The sequence below is a fragment of the Drosophila yakuba genome, chromosome X (genome assembly GCF_016746365.2).
Source record: "Drosophila yakuba strain Tai18E2 chromosome X, Prin_Dyak_Tai18E2_2.1, whole genome shotgun sequence".
NCBI lineage: Eukaryota > Metazoa > Arthropoda > Insecta > Diptera > Drosophilidae > Drosophila > Drosophila yakuba.
In genome coordinates this window covers 7,132,025-7,144,144 of record NC_052526.2, presented here as the reverse complement: position 1 = coordinate 7,144,144, position 12,120 = coordinate 7,132,025, and the positions used below count along the sequence as shown (strand labels likewise).

Here is a 12,120-nt window from a genome sequence, read left to right as displayed (position 1 = left end):
CGAACAAAGCCCGCTGCGATTGGGATTTTAATAATGTTGAGAGTCAAGTTTACGCTGCCTGAGAAGCAGATACAATTGCACGGAAATGAATGAAAGGGAAAAGCGCTGCAAAAAGAAAAGGAAAGTAGGAGGGATTAGCTCTTCGATCGATTACTGTGCGCTGTGTAGCTGTGTGAAATTCAAGAGATTGAATAAATGTCGATTTATGTCACAGGTAGAGCTAAAAATCGAATCAAACTGAAGCAAAGTTTCTGGTAATGTTTAATAATAAGAAAAGATTACTTGTATCTCACGTAAATCGGTATCAACTTATCAACAGCTATAAACACTCAACAAAAAAGTGAATTCATCATTTTAAATTCAATCTAAGCTAGTACACCTGTGGAGTATCTACTTTAACTTTCTTGCAAAACTCATCGAGATAGAGGGCTCAGTTTCGTAGTTGGTCCCAAAACCCCAATGCAATTTGGCTAGAAAATGCATTTGGAAATTGCAAAAGGGGCTGAGTGGAAAATCGTTTTCTTTTTTTTTGCATTTAATCCGCACCGCAATGTTCTGCTCTGTTCGCCTAATTGGGATTTTCCGATTTGCTGTTTAGTAAGTAAACTATCGGCAGAAGCAGCAGTGTTTGCTTGGGGATCAACTTCTGACCGCACCACGCCGCTTATGTGCCACAAAATCGAGGAATAAAAGTTCAATTAAAATTCCACAAACAAACTGATGAAGGATGTGCGAAGCTTGAATGTGGGCGTACGAATTGTGGGGGCGGGGCGGTATACTTGAAAACAGCTGCTTCACTTGAGCCGAAAATAAATCATCCAAGAAAACGCAAGCGGCGAGGGCAAAAAGTAGAAGCAACACTGCAAAAAAAATTAAATTAAATTAAAGTTGGTATTTTCAAATAGTTGTGAATGTTGAAAGTACAAAACAAAAATTCCTCTGCATGAGTTACTAATTTCTTGTTGACAGCATTCATTGCAATTAAGTACTGATTTGCATTAAATACCTATTAATGTTGTAATGCAATGCTTAGATTTTTTCGCAGTGTAGCGTTGAGAAGAAAAAGGATCTGCTGGCGGCAGATTCGGCACTCGACGCTTTGCAAATTAGTTTCGAGTTGAGTTTTTGGTTGGCGCTAGGCGCATTTCATGCAATTATTTAGTCATAATTAGCGCATAATAGTTGCCGGTTTTCGTCGGCGCAAAACTTTGCTCATCTGGCAGTCCGCTCGCCCATTTCCATTCCCCATTTTCCATTTTCTGTTTGGCACAATTCATCATCATCAACGCGGAGAACAAAAGGAGTTGCCTGCTGCTCCTTTGGCAGGATAATGCCGGCAATGGATAATCACTGCACTTGCCTCTCTAATTGAAGCACATCCGACTGTTATCAATTTCTGTTTGCAACTCCAACACCAAATCCGTTTCGTTTCGTTACGAAATTGCGAGTATTTTGGCATTGTTATTAATTAAATCCCGATTTGAGTGGCACAAACTCATGCGTAAGTTTATTAATTAAGTGACAGGCATTACAAGGTGCATTGCATACCGGAGATGCCTCCATTTTGATTGTTTTTGAACCAATTAAGTGGCAAAGTGAATAATGTCGGTTGAATGCTTGAAACAAGCTTGTGCTTGTGCTTGTGCTTGTGCTTGTGCAGCATGAATAGTTCATGGTCGCACTGAATTAATGACAACATTGCTTACCATGTTATTAGTCGTAAAGGTTATCCATTCCATTGCCAGTTTAAATGGGTAAAGGCTGTTGCCATCACCTGAAGCCCATCAAACTGTCAGAAATCGTTTAGTCATTGATGGAGATGCAATTTTCCGTTCAACGTAGTAATTCCCACTGCAAAATGTTGCGTTAATCCAACTGATGTTGCTGCCTTCGATGTGAAAATAATAAAAGTAGATATAAATATATAAGTTTATATAAAGTCGTGACAGACGGCGGGTGAAATGCGTTGCTCTATTTGCAGTTTAAATGCGGCAGTTGCAGTTGCGCTGAACTTGCCACCAGGAGTTTGGAGTTGACGTGCAGCCAATGCAGCCAATGCAGCTTGACGCGAAAAATTCAATTTCCCAGCACGCTGTTCCACTCGCTTTTCCTTTTTCTCTTTCTTTAGCTGCACCCGACACTCTTGTCTTGGCTGCCTCAATTTCAAATAGAACGAAATGCAATTTGATATTTAACGCGCGCTGCATTTGTCAGTCTCTCCTCGGCCTGTTCGCTCTTCTCTGTATTTTTGTATTTCAGTTTATATGTTTTTTCCTTTTTTTTTTCTTTTTTTTTTGGCTTTTTCCGGGAAAAAAGCACTTCATTGGCCTTGTTTTCTCGTAAACACTTTCCGGTACACACACTACAGCCACACTAGAGCCACACTAGAGCAAAAGCCAAATGGAAAGCCAAACGCAATCTCGACTCCACTTTAAGTTGAAGTTGCAGACCGCCGGCGGGCAAACCAATTTTCAGCCAAAACAAAAGGGCCAAACTTTTCAAATTGTTGCAACTTGATTCCGAAGAAGAGCAATGCTACAAATTAAGATTGCACTCATACAAAAGTGAGCTGTTGTCATTCACTGAACACTCACTCACTCACTTATTTCTCATTGAAAAGGTGGTTTTTGCTCAAATAATACTAATAATACTATACTAACTACTGTTATTTTCGTTTTTATTTCTTTAGTAACATTCGCGAGGGCATCATCCGGTGCATTTTGGCCACGGACATGGCGCGTCACAATGAAATCCTCACGCAGTTTATGGAGATAACGCCCATCTTCGACTATAGCAACCGTGCCCACATCAATCTGGTAAGTCACATTCACACCCACACCCACACTAACCACCCGGATTACTTACACTTTTGGGGATATCTCCTGGCGCAGCTCTGCATGATCCTGATCAAGGTGGCGGACATATCGAACGAGGCGCGACCCATGGACGTGGCCGAGCCCTGGCTGGATCGCCTGCTCCAGGAGTTCTTTGCCCAGAGTGCCGCCGAGAAGTCGGAGGGATTGCCGGTGACGCCGTTCATGGATCCGGACAAGGTCAGCAAGCCGGGCTCACAGGTCCGCTTCATCGGACTCGTTCTCCTGCCACTCTTTGAGGCACTGGGCGAACTAGTGCCGGAGCTCACCGAGCTCATCATCATACCCGTGCGCATTGCCCTCGAGTACTACAGGTACTTGCATCACTTGCACTTATACCACATATTCTATATAATCTGAGTTATTTTCTTTTAGGCGCCTCAACGATGCGCAGACAAAAGCACGCAAATCGGTGGCGGACAGCAATACGTCCGCGACCTCCGACAGCAACAGCGGCACCATCGATTCCAATGCGGCGATGGTCAGCACTCCGGGCGGCGCCAGCGATAAGCTCAGCTTGGACAAGGGACTGGGCAATTCGCAGGGCTCCGGCGCCGCTGGAGGAGGTGGTGGTGGTGGTGGTGGTGGAGGAGGAGGTGCCGGAGGTGGTGGCACTGGATCGGGATCTGGCGGAGGCGGTGGCGGTGGCGGTGGCAGCAATGCCGCTGGCAGCGTATCGCCGCAAATGCCGCGCTCCGGATCCGGGATCAGTGTGAAGTCGCGACGCAGCATTCCATCGCAAAAGTCCGCCTCGAGGACGTCCGTGGATGAGCCCGGAGGAATGGCGGCGGAGCTGCACGATCTGCCGGAGGGCAGCGAGAGCGGTGACTCGGAAACGGCCACCGAAGTTGATGTAAGTGGAAGCCAGAACTGTTGCACCTGCACATAGTGCTAAACCATACTAAACATTAATGAACATATTTACGAATATTTACAAAAATATTTTGAAAATATTATTTATTTAATATATATATTAATTATCCACCTAACGAAATCATATAAAATATTTTAATATCTTTTCGACTGGCCAACTTCAATTCCTGCGTAGGAACACTAAAAAATGTCTGTAAACCCGAAGTGAATATTTTAACGAAATCCAAATGGTATTCAATTTACATTTTTTTGCCCAACTATATGCAGTTTGTGTTCTTAGTGTTCATGCCAATACAAAAAAAAAAATATATATCCCCTTAATGAAAGTAGTTCATTTTATTATTTTGCTCAATATATTTTTGTAGGCTTTAATGTGTGTAAAAATGCTTCTATTCAAAATCATTGAAAGTAAAGAGAAAACTTATGTAAAGTGTATTACATTTGGTTTTCAGTTCATTCCACAACCAGACTCAACTTTCTCATCTTATTAAGCTGTGAAATTCCATTAAAACCTTTCAAACTTGAAAACTGACACGAGAAAGTTTGTTTTGAGACAATTACATTATGCACGGCATACGCGTATAATTTAATCAGAATTTCCCATTTATGTTCGGCCATTGCAGGTGGCCGAGAAGACGTCCAAGTTCAAGGTGGACACCGAGGGCAGCAGCAATCGGAGCAAGTCCTCGCACTCCACCTCCCGCAAGTCCTCACGCGAGAAGCGCCCCTCGATGATTGGCGAACTGTGCAGCAGCGGCGGTGGCCAGCGCATTCGGAACTCGTACGGCAACATCCATGGCTATCACAGCAATCGCTGTCACTTTGGCAACAATCGGGCGGTCAGCTTGGATCAGTATAGCAGCGCCGGTAACAATCGCCGCCTGTCGGATGGCCTGCCGCAGGTGATCTCCGACAGCAATGTTTTCTACGGCCGCCACAATCGTAGCAGCACGGAGACCACTGGCGCCGTCGGTGTGGTTGTTGGCATACCGCAGGACACCAATGCGAACACCAATCATCCGGTCGGTTGTCAGCTGAAGGAGCTATTGGCCCGCACCGAGGCGGACTCGGAGGGTGAGGACGATGGCAATGGCAGGGAGGACAAGAAGATTCCGCTGGTCATACCGCAATCGATGCCGCAGCTGGCCACATCATCGAATGGTAACATATCGCCGACACTGGTGGTCACCGAACAAATCCTGCCCAGCAACGGCAGCACACGGAGCAGCGGCAGCAGTGGTCGCGGCGCTGCCGGAATACCTGGTGGATCGGGTGGCGCTGGAATGCCGGGACCATCGGCCGGTACTGGTGGTAGTTCCTGGAAATCGAGACTACGCCAATTCTCCGATTACTTTAGCTTCAGCTTCGATAAGAGCAACAAGCGCTTCGGCAGCACACGCAGTAGTCCCTGTCCCGGTTCCAATTCCAATTCCAGTTCGGGACGTGCTAACAACAATGCCAATGGCTTGGGTGAAAATCAGGACGGATTGGGAGCAGGCGGTGCCATAAAACCGGGCATGTGCTGCACCACCATTACCAATAGCACTGGATCCCCCGTTAAAGTGGAGGCGAGAGGTGGCACCGCAGGCGGCGGTACTGTGACCACCATGACCACCACCGGAAATGATGCCCATCAGCGCCATCGCGCCTACAGCCTGGATGTGCCCGGCATGATGAGATACTCCTCCAACGACAGCAGTCGCCATCCCAGCAACAATACGCTTCAGAGTGCGGGCGGCGGCGGCGTTGCTGGCCTGACCACCGGATTAGAGGTCACTGCCCAACGAGTGCCGCCCAGTTTGAGCGTGGAAATGGGCCTGGCCAGCGGCTCATCATCGGAGGCGGGCCCAAAGATTTGACAACAGGGGAGCACCAGGGTGGATGCGGTTGCCATTAGCAAGGGCTATGACGGGGCCGTTGAGCAACGGGAGGAGGGCGATGAGGACGTGCAGGATGACGATGACGACGATGATGGCCGCGAGGAGCACCGCCAGCTGCAGCGGCATCATCATCATCATCAGCAGCAGCAGCAGCAGCAGCAGCCGGACGCCTCGTCCAGCTGCGAGGTGTCCTCCATGTCGATGACCGTGTGGTCGGCGATTGGTCAGCGTTTGAACGCCCTCGTCTGCCATTGCTGCGAACGCAAATTACCGGAACCAGAAAATGTCTAAGTGGGTGGATAGTACCCAACACCCAACACCCAACACCCATCACCCATTCAAGATGCAATCAAATGCTTGACCCTCTGCCCCCCCCTCAACTTTAGCAGCTGGGATTTCCTTGGCTTTCACACTCGTTGGCTTCGCCTGGTAGCTTAGGTTTTAAATTTAACTCGTAGCAAACTACATTAGATTTCCACAGATTTTACTCTCTTGTTTTGTTTTTTTTTTTTTATTAATTATTATTTTAAATTTCTCTTGTTACCTTTTAAGTATTTTTATTTATGTACATGCGCATACACACACAAATATATATATATATACATCTATTATTATTCTTAATCGAATTTGCTGTTTGGGCACAAACAACTACGAGCTGCATATTTAGCACATAAGCAGGCTTCATAATAATGCCATAAACAAAATTCAAAGCATTCCAAAAAAGATCTTAGAATGAAATGCCTCACATGCCATCGATCAGTAAATGCATTAACCTTGCATTAACATTGTCACAGGCAACTTTCCCATCATGTTGAGAATGGAAATGGAAGATAACTAACTTTGTTAACTCATTTGAGTGCGATGCCTGGAATTTCTCGTAAATAGCTGCATGGCAGCATCAATTTCCCGTGCCACCGAGCTCTCAGAAAATCAACAATGCGTTGAGTCCAGAACTTGTAGACCACCAAAAACGTTTGGGGCCTTTCGTTTCGCTGTCATGTGAAATTCACGTCTAATTAAGCAAAACAAATTTCGCCCATTGGAATGCATGGTATTTTAGGTACATCATCGATGTATGCAACAGGCATGGTCGCCGGTTTTATCCAATGTTGATTCGGTCCCAGTCGACTAATTCCATTTGCTTGCAGCTCGTTGCCGTTCACTCACGCTTTTTGCCCAATTTTTTTGTTCGTTTGGTTCGATTTTTGCACGTGGGAGGAAAGTCGATGCAGCGCGATGCCCGCAGGAGCAATTTCCATGGCCAGTCGATTGGATTCTGCAGCTGCAGCTGTTGATGTTGCTGCTGTTGCAGTTGCTGTTGCAGTTGCAGTTGCAGTGAGCGCTGCTGCTGCTGCTGCTGCGGGGGCATTGGTGTTGCTGATGACGCTGATGGCAGCACTCAATTAGAAGGCACCGTGGGAGCTGTCATTCTTTCGATTATGCACGATTTTTCCGGCTGCTAAAAACGTTTCTAAAAATGAGAATCCTTTGGGAGGTGGTGGGCCTGCAGAAAACAACACAAAAAACACAAATATCAATTTGCATTCGATAAATGGAAACGATTGAGGCCAACTGCATTCACATATCCCAGAAAAATGCAGAAAATCTGAAAAAAAACCCAAGTTAATTCTAATCAATGTACATTTCTGTATGTAATTATGTTACATAGTTAAAAACACAGACACACACACACACACAGCAACACGAATGCAGAGCAATGCAAAAATGATTGCATACTTTGCAGGGCGACCTCTGATTGGCGAAGATGAAACTTGAATTCAATTATGAAATGGCAGCGCAGAGATAAATAGAAAAGGAGCAGAATTAATGAAATAATTATGAATGTATTATGCAGAGGCGAGACCAAGCTGGTCCTTGGATACAGATAAAGCTATATTAACTGAAACAAATAAAAAGAGTTGCATTTTTTTTTTGAATGTGTGTAATTAAGTGAGCACTAATTGAGCGTTCAATTCGATGAAGGTGTTAAGAGGCATATTTATTCGGTGTACATTTGGATGTCTAGCGAATCGCAGCAAATACTCTTTACTAATTGTGCATTGTAATTGCAAGCTGCAGCATATATGTATGTACCTAGATGTGTACGTGTCATTTTCTCTCTAAGTTTTGTGTACGTTTGTTGTAGTGCGTAAGTAATAAAGTACTAACTATATATATATATATATATATGAATATGAATATACATATGTATATATATATACATATATGTGTGTAAACCAGAACGCATCAGTGAATGCCCAGCTAAGTAATTCTCTGCGTGTGGATTTCCGCTCGTTGTGTGTTTTCTGTAGTTAGACTTGAGACTAGCAACCTAATTATAAGTTTATCGAATGTATTCGTGTATGTACCTTCCAGTCCCCGCACTTCAAACAGTTTTCTGTTGGTGGCCCTGCATAGACTGAGCAGGACACACTATACATATATACTATGCTACACATGGCGCCCGAACAGGGACCGCATGGTATGGCACTCAGATAAACAAGCTAGCAAAATGGAAAATGATAACAAGAAAAATTCCTTTGACGGCTAACTCCTAGATGTAAGAATCTACCTAAACAAACCACTCGAAATTAGCTAACACATCAAATTGATTTGTTGCCTTATGATACTACAACTACTACAACTACTACTGTGCTGCATTACAGCTGTGTGAGTGAGTGCTCCGCGACGGAAAACTTCACTTTTCCACAATTGGTCACAGCGTTTTATATTGTCCATGCCACCAACTTCCCTTGTTTGAATGACAAAACATAAAGACTAAAACTTGAATTTAAACAAAATCGACAAAACAAAAAAAAACAAAAAATATGAAAAAACCAAACAAAAGAACTTTCCAACAAAACCAACTATACATATAGATACAAATATATATATATATATACATAAATATTTATCTTAAAGATACTACAACTACAAAAGTCGTAAAAAAGAACTCTAGGTGTTTTACAAATGCATAAAACAAAAAAAAAAAATAAATGGCAACTAAACCCAAAAACCAAAACCCAAACGTAAGCCATTTCAAGCATAACTAAACTAGTTTAGAGCCCGAGCAAAAAAGATGGCAAGGCAAGTCAGATGTTGGCCAAAACCCAATATGGATGAACAAATTTGACAGGCCGAAAATATTAATGTCCTTGCAATGGATCAACAGATATCGATAATTAACTCTTTTAAGTCAATTCAAAGTATTTAAAAAAAAAGAAAAGAGAATCCCAAATAAATGGCTGACAGTTTTTAACGATTGACTTACTTGCTACATTGCATTAAAAAATATTTCAATAAGTAAAGACAATAGGTGAATACGCATTAATATAAACCAAAATATATAATAGATGTTTACTACTTTGGATCATGTTTTCCCTAAAAGTCATTTCTTTTAAGTCCGACTACAATTTTGAAATCATCTCAATTAATAAATTAAGAATTAGATTTTATTAAATTGTTTTCTATGTTGTCAAAATAATGCAAAAAGTACACAAAATATAATGCGAACAAAATATGAAATGATTTGCCTGTGAGTGTATAACATTAGGATATCATAATTCTGTTATCGGTACGATTGCCAAACATTCAACGATTGACAGCTACACTACTTACATACATACATATATAATATATAAAACTCTGATTGAATCGCCAATGAGCATTGCAGGGGCATTCCTAACGTTTTTCGGCAATCACGTAACTATTTAGCGTAATTTTTGGCAGTCAATTAAATGCTTCCCCCTTCCCAAAGTTGGTTGAATGTTAAATATGGGAGAGACACATCGGATGCGATCCGATAGCGATAGATAGAACGAGTTCCAAAAACACAAATGCTTGTTCGGACCTAATCAAATATTTAGACAAGGATATGAGCAATTTGGACCAACTTGACTAAACCCCTACACAAAACCCTTGATTTCCGAAAGAAACCCCTGCAGCAACATATTTGTGTATAAATGTATGTGCAAAAACGAAAACGATTCAGTATGTGTACAAACATAACACACACGCAGACACACCAACACGGACACAGATACAGATACAAATACAGAAGTCTTAGTGTGCAGTTCAACGTATGTAACAATCTCGTAGGTCTAAACCATAACTACCTGTCGACTTGCCGACCTAGATTGAGATCAACAATATCAGCTTAAAAAAACGAAGAGCGGATTTGACGAGGACCTATGATCCTAGGAACAGTGGGAAATGGAACAAAAGAAACACTGAAAACGGAACAGGAACCGCATGCATCTTACTTTATACTTTTCTACGTGACTTACAACTTGAGCCGGAGACGACAAACAACTAGAAAACTATAAAAAATAAACTTCCTAAACGGTTTCCACTAAAACACAAGCCTATCACACGCCCTAAAATCCACGCACACACACGCAGCTTTGTCAATGAGAAAATTCCTTTCAAAAGAAGTAAATTTGTCTACAATCTTAGTGTGACCCTTCACAGCGACGATGTGACCAAGTGTGCATCTGATTCAAATGCGGAAAGCTTTCTGACTTGATGGTCAACCAATTCTTAATTATTTCTTAATAATTTAAACTTTAAACTCATTGACTCAGTCTGTCGTATAACCAAATGTCCAGGCAAGGCATCCAACCACCGATAATGGACCACACCCTGCACCAGATAGATAACCCGTAATAACCCCCAAAACCCAACTGCTTAACCCTTGAAAGCCTTGACCGTCACATCTAAACTTGGTAAAACGCGTTACATCTACAAAACTAAGAAAAATGCAACTAATATATGTGTAATTACTAGTGACCCTCCTGAACAACTGACAAAGCCTTTACTCAAAGAAAACACACACAAAAAATACAAAGACTACAATTTTAATATACAAAAAACAAAAACAAGAGAATCGAGATCTTTAAGCGAAATTTTAATCAAGATGAATGTAAGAGAGATCCTTGAACAGCGTTCTTCGGCAGGCCGAAGTTTAGATGCTCTTTCAACGCCCACACACACATATGAACTAAGGAAAGATCTATTATATATACATATAAGCCTGGCCGCTTGCTCTTCAGTGTACTGGAACTGTGTGTGTTTTTTTTTTTCTCACCTCTCATGTTGCAGGACTTTTTAAAAGTGAAGAGAACCAGAAAAAGAACAAGAAAACAGAGGTACTAGAGATACCCTTGCAAATTAGCGAAAAAACCCCCAAACAAAAAAAAAGATCCTCAAAAACTATCTTTTGCAGGGGCATCAACAAGTTATATAGTATATTTTCAAATTTTATGTCAATGAATAGAAATGGATATATACATACACATATATATACACATACCAAATAGAATCATAAATATATACATAAAAAATAGTTATAATTTGTAAGTAACAACCGAGAACAGATCATCAGCAAGCTAAATATCTCTAGGATATTTCTGCACACAAATACGAAATGCGACAGCAACACACACACACAACACCCAAAAGTAGTTGAATTCTTTACGATGATCAAGTAATATGGATCAGGAAATATTATCTCAGCAAAAGAGCAAGCATTGTGTGTAAATTAAACAAATTCCCCCCCCCCTTCCCCCTCACAGACCCGAAATATCCCACAGAAAATATCCCTCTCAACATCCAAAAGGCAAGTTATACAGTGCATATGCATATACAAGTATAGAAACCAACCAAAGAGCATGAGAAAAACAGAGAAAAACAAAGCGCTATGCAAATTCTATGTGAAGTAATAGTTAATATATATATATATATATATATACATACATACATACACACCTATATACAAGCCGAAAAACATTTAGATGTAAAAAGCTCGTGGCACCTTCCCTCTTAAATAAACAAATCAAATATCGCTGAGTATCCCACGCAGAACAGTCAAAACATGGGTGTACAACTAATAAATCAGCTAAGAAACGAGAAATTCAATGAAACTTTCCCGAAAATGCATTTAAATGGTAAACAAATATTTAAATGAGATAACTCAACTTGTATTTAACACCTAGTTATGTCCAACTCAGATTAATGGCATACAAAGACAACCACATGCAAAATACAAACTACAAAATACAAAACACACAGACAGACAGACAGACTGCGATGCAAAAGGACTACTCAAGGACACACCAATACCAATAGAAGAACCACAGCCTACGAGACAAACACAAACACACGGACACAATCACACACACACAAGTATTTTTGTGTAAAAGTATAAAACAGAAAATATGAACTAATGAATGAATATGAAATATATTGAAATAAAATCATTTCCAAACTACTTATTAAAAATGTTCTGTACGTTTTTATTGGGCCAAAAACCAAGTGAAGCTGAATATTTTTTAAATATTTAATCCTTCAGAGTTTGCTAAATAAAAAGCTGATGTTTTGGCATTCACTCTGTTTTCTTTTTTTAATGCTATCATTTATTATAATCGAACTTCGTTGAGTGCTGCAAATAATTTCATTATATTCATCTGTTTTATGTACATAAATTGTATTGGTTT

At 41.4% G+C, this 12,120-nt stretch overlaps 1 protein-coding gene across 1 annotated transcript in view; it reads left to right on the top strand.

The window, feature by feature from the left end:
• Window positions 1-11,895, top strand: part of LOC6524532 (high affinity cGMP-specific 3',5'-cyclic phosphodiesterase 9A) — a 108,646-nt gene extending 96,751 nt beyond the window's left edge. Inside the window, exons 8-11 of the mRNA XM_039377873.2 lie at window positions 2,690-2,816; window positions 2,892-3,187; window positions 3,249-3,726; window positions 4,370-11,895. Coding sequence (XP_039233807.1) covers window positions 2,690-2,816; window positions 2,892-3,187; window positions 3,249-3,726; window positions 4,370-5,605 — 2,137 coding nt within the window. The 3' untranslated portion in view covers window positions 5,606-11,895. The remainder of the gene's footprint in view (window positions 1-2,689; window positions 2,817-2,891; window positions 3,188-3,248; window positions 3,727-4,369) is intronic.
• The last annotated feature ends 225 nt before the right edge of the window (window positions 11,896-12,120 follow it).